Below are 15252 nucleotides of genomic sequence, written 5' to 3' on the forward strand. Positions count from 1 at the left end.
AGGTGTTTCTTTCAAGCCGCGATTGTGATGTCTTATTTTGTTGAAGAAAAGCCCATTATTTCTGGAACAATTTTCCCTACAAAGGAGAAATCTTTGTCCATTTGGACGATTGTCAATCTGCCCCCCACTTTGGACACATGGTGTTTCATTGTTTGGCAACTGCTTTGTGACTTCACCAGTCCCCTTAAAAGCCCATCCTTCAGGTTTCCACAGTGTAGTGGTTATCACGTTTGCCTAACACGCAGAAGGTCCCCAGTTCCAAACTGGGTGGAAACATGGCCATTCAAGTCCTTTTTTTTACAAAAAAAAAGCCAAGATGACAAATAGGAACAAGGACATGTGCTTGATTTCGGAAGGGACTTGAACTCTTGACACTCAGATTTAAAGTCTGATGCCCTACGAAGTGAGCCCCCAGGCTTTTGGTCAAAAGACTTGTTTTTGTGTATTTGGAATGAAATGTTTTCTGCATGTTGAACAGTTTTCAACAGGAAAGATATCTTTCAGATGTATCAATAAAACTGCTGAATCGCCCAATATGGGACTCGAACTCACGAACATCAGAATAAGAGTCTCATGCTCTACCAACTGAGCTAATCAGGCCTTTTGCTGCTCTAGATATCATTTTTTGTTCTGTTTTTATTGATGTGACCGTCCTGATGTTTGATCAATTCCACAGCTGACCTAGTTTCTCAGGGAACAGAAGGAGCGAGGCCTGGAGGGTCAGGATGGCCGAGCGGTCGAAGGCGCTGCATTCAGGTTGCAGTCTCTAATGAGGCGTGGGTTCGAATCCCACTTCTGACACTGTGGGGCAGTAAGTCTTTCCAGTTCCATTTAACTGGGAGAATTGAACCAACAACGGTCTAAAAGGTTTACTTAAACAAGTTATTCCTTGTGTGTTATTTTTAGCCCCACATTTGGCGGTTCAGCACTTTTGGTGATGGTGATGGAAAATTGTGCAACATGCAGAAAACATTTCAACAGTTGCACGACCATGTAGTAGGGACCCCTGAAAGAGAATAAAAGGAGAGGAGTGTGAACTGCATATTCAGAGTGGAGCGGTATGTCACTGGGTATGTGGTTTCACTCTCCTCGCTGCGAGAAACTTTGAATATTGTTGTCTGTCTCTTCTGTATTTCTGTATTTAAGTGTTTTTACAAGTGTCACAGGAGTTTGAATCTGACATTTACTTGGTCCTTCGAGCCGGATCCCAAGATACCTGAGGAGTCCAGTTGTGGAGCAGACAAGACAGAAAGACCATGGCCACAGCAGACAAAACCCTTTGATGGGCTGTCTTCTCAGCTCAACAACTGGAAGCTGAAGGTTGACGGGATACCGACGGAAGAGAAGACAACAGTAAGACACTTTTGATCAGAGTATGAGTAAAAGGGCGCCGTCCCTTTGTGTTAAAGCAGGGGTGGAAAAACTGAGAACTGGGGGCCGCATGCAGCCCATTAATCCAATCCACTTTATTGATATAGCACATTTTATCCAAAGTGCTACACAGACTAGTCCAGAGAATAAAAGTGGGTTTTAAGACGAGACTTAAAGCTTTCGATGTTTACTTGGAAGGGGAGAGAGTTCCATAGCTTGGAGAAGACTTGGTCTCCCCTGGTCTTAAGTCTCGTCTTGGGCACCACAAGTTGGAGCTGGCCCTCGGACCTCAGTGACCATGCTGGAGAGTAAATTTGGATGAGGTCTGAGGTGTATTTGGGGGCCAGCCCAATGAACGCCTTAAAAGCAAACAATAAAATCTCAGAATGAATCCTAAAGCGAACAGGCAACCAATGCAGGGAGGCCAGAAGGGTTCTTGACCCCTAGAACGGCCCGCGGGTCAATAAGGTTTGTCACCCGGTGCTAAAAGCCTTGTGTATACTAGTCGCTGGCAAGCAAAGAGACGGACTTGACAGTCTTCTGTAGGAAGATGAGCTGGCAGTCTTTTGTGATAAGGCGGACTTGGCAGTCTTTGCAGTAAGACGGACTTGCAGTCTTTTTGCAATAAGACGGACCCGGCAGTGTTCTGACTGTAGAAAGGAGTTGTCTTGTGTAATAAGACGGACCCACAGTGTTCCTGCCATAGAAAGGAGTTGTCTTGTGTGATCAGACGGAGTTGGCAGTTTTTTGTATTAAGACGGAGTTGGCGGTCTTTCACAATAGGACAGAGTTGGCAGTTTTTTGTACAAAGATGGAGTTGACGGTCATGTTGCGGTGAAAGGCCTTTTCGGGGGTTGAATGTGAAAACGTTTTCAAAGTACGAATGAGTGTGCGAATGGGAGATTTTGTCACTAGACAGGTCTTCATATTAAAGGGTGAGAAAAAGAGTCTTTGAGGAAGCAGAGGCAAGAATTCTCCGCCCTCACCGGGGTAGAAGCTTGAGAATTACCTCAAAGAAAAGTTAATTACTCTCTCACTGACAAACAACCCTGTTGTTAGTTTTCCCTAGGAAGCTCATCACAACAGGGACCAAATTATTCCCAAGATGGGAAATAAAAGTGGAAAACCACAAGTAAAAAAGGAAGTACTAAAGTGCAAGCATTGGTGTTGCGTGTTTCACCGGCAACCAACCAAAATAAAATATCTAGAAATATGGATTAACAAGTATGGTTTTGACGGACAATTATCGATCCCTAAATTAATTAAATTGCAACAGGATATTGCGAAAAGGAACAAGAATCAAACCAATAAAATGCAAAAGGAAAGGTATGATGACCTGTCATATTGGAAGGAGTTGGCAGAGAAAAGGCAAAAAGGCGAGGTGAAGATGGAAGAAAGGAAGGCGAGAGATAGAGCAGAAAGTGAAGGTTGTAAAAAGGAAGAGTTATACAAGATAGTAAGGGAAGTTTTACTTCAGGAGTATCAAAAAGATGAAGGAAAAGTAAGTGAGGAGAAAGACACAGACACATTTTTTACACGAAAGGAAGATAACAAAAGTAGGGTTATGCCAACTAAAGTAGTGAGCAATAGTAGTCAAAATGATGGTGTAGTAGGTGGACAATCACGATTGTATCCACAGTTCCCTGAACCCCCACATTATGACAACCATGATGTCAGACCATCAGTGCCATACCCACCACAAACAAGAGCTAAACCTTTTTCTGTTGAGTGGTCAAAACAGATGGGAGAAGTATTTTCTCCTAAATCACCACCTAGGGTTTCACCGGAAACTGATGCGTTTCCAATGATGGAAGTACCGAACCCTAATGTAGCCAATGATGAACGTCCCACTATCTTAGTGTATTGTACATGGACACAGGAAGATGTAAAGAAGGCCTTAGATGGTGTCACGCCTGTAAAAGAGGACGCCGTAAGATTTATTACAGACATGAACAACTTGAGAATGTCATACCACCTGAACGGAATAGAAGTATAACAAGTGTGGATGAGAGCCTTAGGGCCAGAGTGGTGTCTGTGTAAAGGAAATTGGAGCCCCACATATGGCAATGGCCAGCCTGTGGCCCATGATGACCCCACATTGGAGCAAAGAATCAATCAGTTGGAAGAGAGAGTCCTAGCAAAGTTCAGGAAAAGAGCTAATTACTCAACAATAGGACAATGCAAACAAAAGAATGACGAATCATTTGATGAGTATAGAGTGCGTATGATTACGGTATTCAAACAAAATAGCGGCCTTGCTGAAGATGATGAACTCACGGGCCCATACCAACAACAGTTAAAGAACACGATACATGCTAATTCAAATCCTGGCATAAAAGGGTGGGTTGATAAACATTTCATCGGAATGCCCACAGCAACTATGGCAGACTATATCACATACGTGCAGCATGCAGAAAAGGTGTTAAATAACAAAAATAAGATGCAAAAAATAGACACCTTTGTTACAGATAACGGAGAAATCCTCTTCCAAAGTCAAGAAAGATTCAGAGGAAAAGGAAGAGGTAGAGGTAGAGGAACAGGTAGACAGAATGAACGAAGCTATCCCAACAATACTGGATGTTGGAATTGCGGTGAGAAAGGTCACTTCTCCCGTGATTGTGACAAAGGCCAGTTCAAAAGGAACCAAAAGCCGTATTCAGCATGACTAGGCTTGTCTTAACAAATACAACCAGAACCAAATGATGAATAAGTAGTACAATTAAATCCACAAGAGATATTTGCCTTTGAACATCCCCACCGGAAGTCACATTGGAAGTGAATGGTAAGACAATCAGATTCCTTTGTGACTCGGGAGCATGTAGAACAACTTGCAGAGATGAATTTCTACATTTCAGATCTGCAGGCAATACATGGCTCAGGACAGCAGGAGGAAAATTTGACAATAATGGTCAACTCCCTACCAATAACGTTGTGGTCTCTAGGTCCATCAGATGTGGGACTAATTAAAAGAGCCCAACCTGTACAAATTAAAGCTAAAAATGATTACAGGACATGTGTTAGGCAGTACCCAATAAAACCAGATGCATATGAAGGAATAAAACCAGTGATAGAAGAATTGTTAAAAGCTAAAGCCTTAGTAGAATGTAACAACTCAAAATGGAACATCCTTAATTTTCCAGTGGGAAAAAAGTGCCACCCTCTGTGGGATAGAGAATGATACAGGACAAGTTGTAAATCAAGCTGTGGTGGCAAGAGCACCTTGTGTGCCTGACCCAAACCCATTGTTAAATTCTTTACGAACAAATGTCACATAGTTCACCATAGTAGACATCAGTAATGCATTCTTCTCCATTCCAATAGAGAAAGAAGGTTTAGGTTTGCATTTACGTTTGCGGAAAAAATATACATACACACGCCTACCGCAAGGATATTGTGAAAGCCCGATAATTTATTCACAAGCAATGATAGCCATTATGTCTATGTTTAACCCCCAAATGAAAGCCAGATATTACTATATGTAGATGACATCCTACTAGCGTCACCAGATAGGAAGTCATGTGAGGAAGACACAATAGCCTTTAGCCACCATTTAGCGAAAAAAGGCCATAAAGTGAGTTAAGACAAGCTACAATTTTGTAGGCAATCAGTGAAGTATTTAGGCCATCAGTTGACAGGGCAAGGATGAACTATTCTAGCGGATAGGAAACAAGCAATTTTAAATGCACCTAAACCACAAACAAAAAAGCAAATGATGTCCTTCTTAGGACTCACTAATTAGATGTAGATGTTGGATTCCAAACTATGCACAAATAGTGTCACCATTAACAAACTTAATGTATAAAAATGATGTCACTCTTACAGCGGAATGAGGAGGCAGAAAAGCATTCTGTGAAAAAAAAAGAAAAAGAAAAAGAATACTGGTAGGAGGTACGATTCTAGCACTGCATGATTACAGCAAAACATTTAAACAAACAGTAGATTATAAAGGTGTGAAGTGAGACTGAGGTCATGTACTCAGTCTTACCAGGAGTATGGTGCAAAGAAATGACCAATAGCGTACTACTCTTCTAAGCTAGATGCAGTAGCATGCGCCATCTTACATTGTGTGCGGGCTGTAATAGCAGCACCTAGTATAGCCGTGGAAACAAGTGCATGCGGTTTCCACCCTGCTATTACAGACTAACATGACATTTTTGTCTCCTGCTATACATCTGTCTTGTATGGCGACACTTTTGTCCCAACCACACTTAATACTTGAGCGATGCACCACGCTCAACCCAGCTACCCTTCTACCACTCCCTGAGGAAAGCGAAACACAATGATTGTGATGAACTAACAACACAAACTGCAAAGTGTAGACCAGACTTATTAGCTCAGGCACTAACAAAAAGAGGAGATTTTTGTAGATGTTTCCTCAAAGAAAAATGATTTGTGGAAAAAATAATAACAGGCTATGCAGTCATAGCGCTTACAGAAGCATGCAAATTAATGAAAGGTCAAAAGGTGACAAATTATATCGATAGCCAATATGTATATTCAACAGTACATACCTTTGCACAATATGGGCAAAACAGAGGTATGATAACATAAACGGGAAAACCAGTAACTCATGCATGATTATTAGCAGCATTACTAGAAGCAGTGCAATTACCAAAACGAATTGCATTGCATGTAAATACATGGAACATACAAATAATACTAATACCCTAAGGAAATGCGTTCGCTGACAAAATGGTAAAACAAGTGGCACTAAAGGAACTGAACCATCTTAAGACTGAAAAAATTACAAGTAGACTTTGAAATATTGGCTGATATGCAACAACAAAGTCCAAAACAGGAAATTGACCACTGGCTTAGGAATAAAGCAACCCTGGACAAAAATGTTTATATGTCGACAGATAAGAAACCAATCTTGCCAAAAAGGTGTAAAAGTGGGCTGATATTTTGAGCCATGGTGTTACACATGTCTCAACAGGAGGGATGTGTCACACTATTAACACCCACTTTAATTCGTAATTAAAAAATCAGACTTCGTATTCAAAAAAATTTTGTAGAGCATTTTGAACGTGTGCAAAACACAATGTCCAGGACAACATGTGACCAAGGCGTGGCCAATTTCCAAAACCACAATATTAATTTCAAGTAATACACATGGACCTTATTGAGCTAAATAAAAGTGAAGGAAGGTAGCCCTGATTCTTGCATCCCACAGCTGTTGTAGATTGGCTTCAGATGGGATGGAGTAGGGATAATGTGTATGAGATGGACCAGGATCCTGTTCCCGGACCAGATACTTGCTCCTTCACCCCATTATCTTTATTACCTCCTGAGTTTAGTTTTCCAATGAGTGAATGACCATAAATGCCTGAGACCATCCTGGCTTTTTGGTTCTCCCACAATGATCTCTGAAAAGATAACACGAGACGCAGCACAGGATGCTGTGTCCTGACCTTCTACTAGAGGTTGACGCAATAAATGCATCAAGAACAGCAGTAAAGGAAGCGTGAACTCTTTACTGGACCAGGTCAGCTAAGTCACAAAGACAATACATCTGCAAGCTCTTCAAAGGACACGTAAAGAGCACAGCCATAGCAGAGGATAGTTTCGATCCATCGACCTCTGGGTTATGGGCCCAGCACGCTACCGCTGCGCCACTCTGCTGCCGACATCTGTACAAGTACCCTGCTTTGTGCGGCTCCTTTTGAGTGTCCTCTGTTGTCAGTGAACCTCACAAGGTCACAGTTTTTTTTCCTGATCAGGGCACCGTTTTAGGTTGGGTGGATGAGTGATTGAAGGCGCCAGATTAAGGTTCCTTACGCTCAGGAGGCTCTGGTTGAAATCCCACAGCTGGCATTTTCCTGGTCAGGTCCATTATCCACGCCTGGAATGATTTGGCAGCAAAAGACTGTCAGATTGTACAAGACACCTGAACACATTGAGAAGAAGATTAAGAGAGGTTTTGTTCTAATGAGAAGGGTTTGTTTAACCGGACTGGTTGTTGCAACCGCAACCCGACTCAAGGTTCAACGTTACATTGTGACATACAAAAGAGGAACTCCCCGTCGGGGAATCGAATCCTATTCTTCCATGTGACAGGCGGAGATACTGTCCACTATACTAACGAGGACTGCTGCTAAGTTGGTGTGGTGTCGATTGGCCAAAGGGGAATTCAGAACAGGCTCGTGGCCCATGACCGTTTTCATGGTAGCTGGGGACTTTAACCACTGAAATCCATCCCGCTTATCCTCATCAACGGACTGTATTCCCCACCCGTTACCAGCATGGGGACATTCCAACCCAAGATGGGAACACACTGGACCAGGGACACAGCAACATAGTAGGTGGCACAGACACAGCTTCACATTGCCCCCACTTTTAGACCCGACTGAAAAAGGACTCTCTTGCTTGGTGCTAACATGATGACCATTAACATGTTAGCATTTAAGCTAATTTACTCATGTCTCAAGGCAAATAGACACATGGCATGATGTGGGGACACTATGGGACTGCCTTAACACTTTTGGACCTTGAGGCTGTCTTGCTAGTTTTTTTTTTTTTTTTTACCCCGGACACAGTCTCTTTGAGAGGAGGCTGCGGTCCATCAGGACCAAAACCTCACGCCACAAGAACAGTTTCTTCCTGTCTGCTGTCAGCCTCATCAACAAGGCCCGGAACCCCCCCTGACACTGTTCACACCCCACCTCTGCCTCACCCTGCCACTTTGACACTCTAGATGCATTAAATTAACGCTCAGTTTGGACTCTTAGGAAAAACAATCAGACTGCACTTCCGGAATAACAAACAAAAAACAGACTGCGTACATATATTTATACTGCATTCTGTATATTTTGTATTTTCATTTTTTAATAGATGTGTCTGCACCTACTTCACCAAAACAAATCCCCAGTCGAGGTCAGCAGGCCCCGTCTCCACTGTAAACAGTGTGGACTGGGCTCTGCTTCCCTTTTCGGAGGCGCCGGACGGTTTGCTCGAACCCCTTCGAGACCGACCGAAAGTCGTGCTCCATGGCCTCACCGAATTCCTCCCACACCCGAGTTTTTGCCTGGACAACCGCCGAAGTCGTGAACCGTTTGGCCTGACAGTACCTGTCAGCTGCTTCCGGAGTCCCACAAGCCATCAATGCTGGATAGGACTCCTTCTTCAGCTTGACGGCGGCCCTGACTTCTGGTGTCCACCATCGTGTTCGGGGCCTGCCGCCACGACTGGCACCGACGGCCTTGCGGCCGCAGCTCCGCTCAGCCGCCTCAGCAATGGAGGCACGGAATATGGCCCATTCGGACTCAATATCCCGGTCCTCCCCCGGGATGCAGGTGAAGCTCTGCCAGAGGTGAGAATTGAAGACTCGACGAACGGGACGTTCCCAGCACACTCTCACTACTCATTTGGGTCTACCAGGTCTGTATCACCAAAAGAGCTGAACCGCCCAATGTGGGGCTCAAACCCACGACCCTGAGACCCTAAGAGTCTCATGCTCTCCCGACTGGGCTAACCGGGCCTTTTTCGGCCAAGATATCACTTTTTAATTTTTTTTTTAATTGATGTGGACTTCTTGATGTTTGATCAATTCCACAGCCAACCTAGTTTCTCAGGGAACAAAGGAGCGAGAGGTTCAGTCATAGCTGAGAACTTTGGAAGTGTAGTCATCTTAACCCTCCCGTTATGTTCATTTGTCAGGAACAGCCATGATGTTCCCGGGTCAGTTTGCATGCTTATTTATCTAAAAGATGTCCAAAACAAACAAAAAAATCCCCACAAGCATTGTTAATTATTCACTACTAACTCCATTACTAACTCTTCTATCAATGTTTAGTGCAATGGTGTACCTTACTTCTCACAGGTAATGGTTTAATTAATTTTAATTGATTAATTAATTTAATTAATCAGAGGCATCATGACCAGTCTGCATCAAAACATTATCTGAAATCCTGTGGCAGGTTTCTGGCATTGATTCCTAATTCAGTTGCCATCCCTGATAGATGGTAATGGTAACACATCACAATGTCATACTCTTTGGATTCAAGCACCTTCTGGCGTAATGGGATCCACAACAATCACGTCAGCTGTGGATGCAACGTCAATTCGTTCTTGAAGGGCAAGTGACAAAAAGAAGTACATGGTTCAGAAATCAGCTGCCAAAGTTTCACTGACCAAGCACCCAGGCACTGCTGGGATTTGAACCCAGGATCTCCTGTTTACTAGACAGGCACTTTGACCAGCTTAGCCACAGTGCAAGCAGTTCATCTGGCACCAACACAAAAACAGTTAGCCAATGGGGAAAAATGTTCATACAAGGGAGGGAGTCCAAAGTCCAACACGTGTGAATTGAGAGTCCCTGGGTGGGCTCGAACCACCAAACTCTCAGTTAACAGCCAAACGTGCTGAGCAATTGCGCGACAGAGACTACAACAGCATGACTGCAGTCAGGTTTCACTAAGTGCTGTCCACCTTAACTCTCGGGTGGTCCGGTCTGTTACGTTTCAGGTGTCATTCTGAATACTGCCCTTTCGCAGGAAAAGAGCTCTAGAAAGGTATAAGCTGAGATATACTGCATTGGCCGGGAATCAGACCCGAGCCTCCCGCTTGGCAAGCGAGAATTCTACCACTGAACCACCAATGCCACATTGGGAAACACTGTCGGAGAACAAATTAAATAGTCGAGTGGATGTGCCTCTGCAAAGTGGCGCTGAATGACAAAACATCACAACACACGCATGGGATGCCAGGGGAGGCCGAGTACGAACAGAGCTGAGCGAGAGGGCATAAGAAAAAAATTTGTGACCTTGTGGTGGTTTCCCGGCAGCACCAAGGATATGGTGCACGTCTGATGCGTAATGCATGCCAGGTGATGTTCATCTAGCGAGCAGACATTCTTGTGGGGGACAAGCTCAACAGTAGGAATGTTAAGAGAACTGACCAGTCCGCTATCAATGAAGTTCTCGTCCGCCCCAGAGTCAATTAATGCTGTGGTAGGAGAAGTTCCCCCCCCCCCCCAGGATATCGTACCTTCCACCTGAAGTCGGCCCACCAAAGCGGATGACGCAGCCGGTGTGGTTGGAGCGGGCAGTGCCAGCAGCTGGGGAATATCCCTGGCGGAGGAAGAGTGTTGGCGTGCTGGGCGAACTGGACAGCAGGAAATTGTGTGTAGGACTCCCACAGTGCTGGCACAGCCACACGCGTAGACGGTGACTCCTCTCCGCTGGCGAAAGGTGACTGGCTCCCAGTTGCATGGGGACGACACTCCCGATGTCGTCAGACGGCGCTCCGCTGCTGGAGCAGGGAGAGAGGAGTGGTGCCGGAAGAGCCCCAGGAGGTGGGATTTGGAGCCGACGTGTGGGTCGGAGAGGCTCCGCCCGATACGCGTTTCGTAGCGCCTTGTCATTCCAGCAGCTCTCTGCAACTATCTCGGTTAGCTCAGTTGGTCAGCGTGTGGTGCTAATAACGCCAAGGTCCCCCCATACTGGCCACTCTTCTTTATGTGCTCCAGAAACAACAAAACGGCGACAACCCACTGGCCCCCATATCCAACATCACACCACCCACCCACCTGTGAAACACCCTCGACAAGGCCGCTGAAAGACCGGGGAGAGGTACAGAAAACAGCATGTCAAAGCAGAGTGGCAACAAACCTCTCGGCCACCGAGACTGCAAGAAGCAGATCAATGGTGGGACAGTGGACCCCATTATCCTCTACCCAAAATCTAGACCACCAGTGTAGAGAATGCGGACTGCGAAAGGACAACACCCCGGCCCTCATAACCAACAGTACTCCACCACAAGGTAAACAGCATGGCGGCAACAAATACCCAACCAAAGCATCACAGACAGGATTCGAACCTGTGCGGTGAAACCCCATTGGATTTCAAGTCCAACGCCTTAACCTCTCGGCCACCGTGACCGCTTGGAAAAGACCAATGGGATGAGGCGTAATGCTGTAATCTTGCGAGAGGGTACGTGACACGCGCAAGTCAGACAAGCGGAATACAGCGCTCCCAAACAATCTTAACTATTTAAACATCTGCAAAGTATCTTTAGATATAAACCAACATATTTAACTGCTGGAAAAGTTACAGTTCACAAAAAACAAACCTGGAAGATCTGGAGGAGTACATCGACGGGTGCGTCGATAGTATCGTCATGGGCAAGTCACCCAAGACGCCGAACTCCAAGCGTAGCCGTCCTGAGGACTCCCCTGGGGCGACGTCGCCACCAGGCACAGATATCAAGGACATCCTCGATTCCATCGACAAGAGGCTGATTTGCTTGGACGGCCGCCTGGCTCTTGTCGAGGTTCTCCATAAAGAATTTCAGGCCATCCGTGAGTCTCTGGACTTCAGCCAAAAACAAATAATCTCCTTGGTGACGGAGAACGCAACCCTCCGTGAATTGGTGAAGTCCCTCACCGACGGAGTTTCACAACTCCGCCAGGAAAACAAGTCCATGAAGGAAACGATCTTGGACCTTCAGGCTCGAAGCATGAGGGACAACCTCGTCTTTGCAGGAATTCCGGAGAAATCTGAGGAAGACCCGGAAGAATCCGTAAGGGCCTTCATGGCGCAACGGCTCAAGCTCCCAGCTGACGTCATCGGGGACATCACCTTCCATCGTGTCCACCGCCTGGGAACCAAGAAGCCAGAAAATAGAAGGCCGAGACCCATCGTGGCAAAATTTGAACACTTCAAGCAGAAGGAGCAGGTGAAAGGCCGAGGCCGAGAGCTGAAGGGGACGGACTTCAGCGTGAACGACCAGATCCCAAGGGAGATCCTCGACAGACGCCGTCGCCTGTTCCCTATCCGAAAAAAGTTCATCAACGAGGGGTGCCGAGCTGTCATCACAGTGGACAAACTCTTTGTTAATGGACAGCTATACCGCGATCGTGAAATTACACCGTGGCTGTATTAATCATTCTAACATGGTAACTGAATATGCTTGGTAAGGTAAGGTAATCCTACTATCCTACTTTTTTCATAGCAACATGCCTGCACTCACTGTCTTTCCCCTCTTTCACTCACTTATATTCCTGTTTGTCACTTGTCTGTTTTCTGCACCAGCATGTCTATACAGTTCACACACACTCACATAATCACAAACCCGCAAATACAAACATTGTACATAAAGACACACATCCATGTACACAGGTGGCTCATACTGTACATCTGACACATAAACCTACAACACTGCCACTTACACACACGCATATCTCACACATGCATACACCAACATTACACCTTCACTAGTCCGATCAGGAGGACTACATTATAATATGCCCATGTGCACTTTAAGCATATACTTAATGTATATGCTTACATTACCTACAGGCACATATACTTCACACTTACACATGTACTATACACACACATGTCATCATAAGCTAGTCTAGGATGTCCTCACTGCAATTTGTCACTTGGAATGTCAGGGGAGTCGGGTCTCGAGAAAAAAGACAAAAAATGTTTAACCATCTAAAGAATATCCAAGCAGACATTGTCTTATTGCAAGAGACTCACATCTCCAATGCAGCTGCCCATACATTTCACTCACCACAGTTTCCACACATATACTTAGCAAACTACAACTCCAAACAGAGGGGCGTAGCCATTTTAATTAGCCGGAGGGTCAATTTTACACTGCTCAACAATACTATAGACAAAGAAGGTAGATATATAATAATTAACATATCTGTGGACAATGTTCAGGGATGGGAATTTTCCGCGGATCCGGGTAGGTGTAGGTACAGTCTCGGTATATCGTGTCCGATCGGGCGGAACACGGTGAAAGAGAGAACATGAGAAAGAGAGTAGAGCTGAGCAGAAGAAAAAAAACGAGAAGGCAGCGAAAGTTGCAAGACTGGCACATCAAAAAGCAGAAAAGAGGAAGGTTGCGACTGATCGTTTGCATGCACTGATTGCAAAAAGAAAACGACTATGTTAAGTTACCTGGTGTTGACTTCAACGTACGTGTTTAAAAGGAAATTGTGAGTCACATATTCAAACCTATGGAAATCTATTAATTTTACTTTGAATGCAGTTTGTTCCATGTTTTTTATTCATTTATTTTTGTTGTTTGAGGTCTTAATATTTCTTTCATTGTATGCCAGTTTTAGTGCCCTCAAAAGCTGAAATGTTGGGAGCTTGGACCTGGCTGGGGGCCGGTGGCCCCCAGACCCCCGACTTATTTTCAGCTGATTTTCAGCAAAGCCATTCCCATCCCTGAATGTTAAATTTTGCATTGCCAACATATATGGTCCTAATGTTGATGACCCCTCTTTCTTTCACACCTTTTTTTCTTCTCTCTCTGCACACCTGGATTCAAGCTTGATCTTGGGAGGGGACTTCAACTTGGTATTTAATCCAGACATAGATAGGTCAAGCCCAGCTGGGGGACATCGTGAGTCTCAATCAACAACAACACTGAAAAAATATATGACTGATTTTGGTCTTTGTGATGCTTGGCGCTCTTATCACCCTACTCACAGAGAATATACGTATTTCTCACCAGTGCACCACACGTACTCCCGAATTGACTACTTCTTAACAAGTAGCTCAATCTTATTTGACATATCAAATATTCACATACACCCTATCATTATTAGTGATCACGCACCAGTCTCTCTCTTTCTTACTAACCAAACCACAAGTACACCTACTAAATGCTGGAGATTTAATACATCATTGCTTAAAGACCCAGACTTTTTAAAGGACTTTGAGAGAGAGTGGACAATGTTTTTAGATTTTAATGACCAACCGGAAACCTCGGCTTGTGTTCTCTGGGAGACAGCAAAAGTAGTAATGCGCGGGAAAATTATCTCCTACTCATCATATAAGAAAAAGAAAGAAAGATTATTGGAATTGGAATTGGAGGAAAAAATCAAACTCCTTGAAACCGCTTATGCAAATTCACAGGATGAGAATACTCTGAATAATCTTAGAAAATTTAAATTAGATTTAAAAGAAATTACTGATAAGAAAATTCTGTTCCAATTACAAAGACTACGTTTGGAGAAGTTTGAACATGCCAATAAATCTGGTAAATACTAAAACCAACCAACTAAAACTTAATAAAGAAAAAAACTCTATCTCCTCCATTAGAAACTCAGAAGGTAACATCACTCACCTTCCGGAGGAAATTAATTCAGTCTTTAGGGACTTTTATAAAAGACTATACACACCTCAGATTAACCCTTCTGTTCCAGACATTGAAACATTTCTTAGCACCATAGAATTACCAAAATTGGGAAAAAATCAGGTGACAACCCTGGACTTACCCATTTCTCTAACAGATCTTTATGATGCGCTACAGCAAATGCCAAATAACGAGGCACCAGGACTGGACGGGTTTCCTGCTCTATAAAACATTCTGGTCATTGCTAGCCCCAGTATTTTTTAAAATGGTTCAGGAAATAAAAGAAAATGCACGCCTACCCCCATATATGAACTCTGCTACAATCAGTCTTTTGCTAAAATCAGAAAAGGACCCAACATTACCTTCCAGTTATTGTCCAATTTCACTTATTAATGCGGACCTTAAAATAATATGCAAAGTATTAGCTAGAAGACTGGAAAAAGTTACCCCTCATATAATACATCCCGATCAATCAGGATTTATCAAGGGGAGACACTCAGTTAGCAATGTACGCCGCTTAACCAATCTGATTGATCACTCTATCATCCATAATTTGGAAACCACAATTGTCTCACTAGACGCTGAAAAAGCATTCGACAGAGTTAACTGGAAATTTCTCTTTGCAACCCTACAGAAATTTGGCTTTGGAGAGTCATTTAGAACGTGGATCCAAATATTATATAGCACCCCAAAGGCCTCCGTTCGAACTAATAATCTGATCTCTCCAGAATTCACTTTACAAAGAGGTACTAGGCAAGGTTGTCCACTCTCCCCCTCATTGTT

General features: G+C 44.2%; 1 protein-coding gene and 3 non-coding genes across 4 annotated transcripts; 3 read left to right on the forward strand and 1 right to left on the reverse strand.

The window, feature by feature from the left end:
- The first annotated feature begins 203 nt into the window (after nucleotides 1–203).
- trnav-aac (transfer RNA valine (anticodon AAC)) lies at nucleotides 204–276 on the forward strand. Its single transcript has one exon. It is a non-coding gene; the product is annotated as a tRNA-Val (tRNA).
- A 443-nt stretch (nucleotides 277–719) lies between these two features.
- On the forward strand, nucleotides 720–801 carry trnal-cag (transfer RNA leucine (anticodon CAG)). The gene has a single exon. It is a non-coding gene; the product is annotated as a tRNA-Leu (tRNA).
- A 10365-nt stretch (nucleotides 802–11166) lies between these two features.
- On the reverse strand, nucleotides 11167–11248 carry trnas-uga (transfer RNA serine (anticodon UGA)). The gene has a single exon. It is a non-coding gene; the product is annotated as a tRNA-Ser (tRNA).
- Nucleotides 11249–11487: 239 nt separating this feature from the next.
- LOC144898584 (uncharacterized) lies at nucleotides 11488–12486 on the forward strand. Its single transcript, XM_078791047.1, has 2 exons — nucleotides 11488–12287; nucleotides 12402–12486. Exon 1 carries the CDS (start codon nucleotides 11488–11490, stop codon nucleotides 12250–12252), a length of 765 nt encoding a protein of 254 aa, XP_078647173.1. The 3' UTR covers nucleotides 12253–12287; nucleotides 12402–12486.
- The last annotated feature ends 2766 nt before the right edge of the window (nucleotides 12487–15252 follow it).

The sequence above is a fragment of the Doryrhamphus excisus genome, linkage group LG6 (genome assembly GCF_037039965.1).
Source record: "Doryrhamphus excisus strain RoL-2023G ecotype Guam linkage group LG6, RoL_Dexc_Guam_v1.1, whole genome shotgun sequence".
NCBI classification, from domain to species: domain Eukaryota; kingdom Metazoa; phylum Chordata; class Actinopteri; order Syngnathiformes; family Syngnathidae; genus Doryrhamphus; species Doryrhamphus excisus.

Excerpts from the sequence above, each read along its gene's own strand:
- LOC144898584 (XM_078791047.1), top strand. The coding sequence starts at position 11,488 with ATGGGCAAGTCACCCAAGACGCCGAACTCCAAGCGTAGCCGTCCTGAG.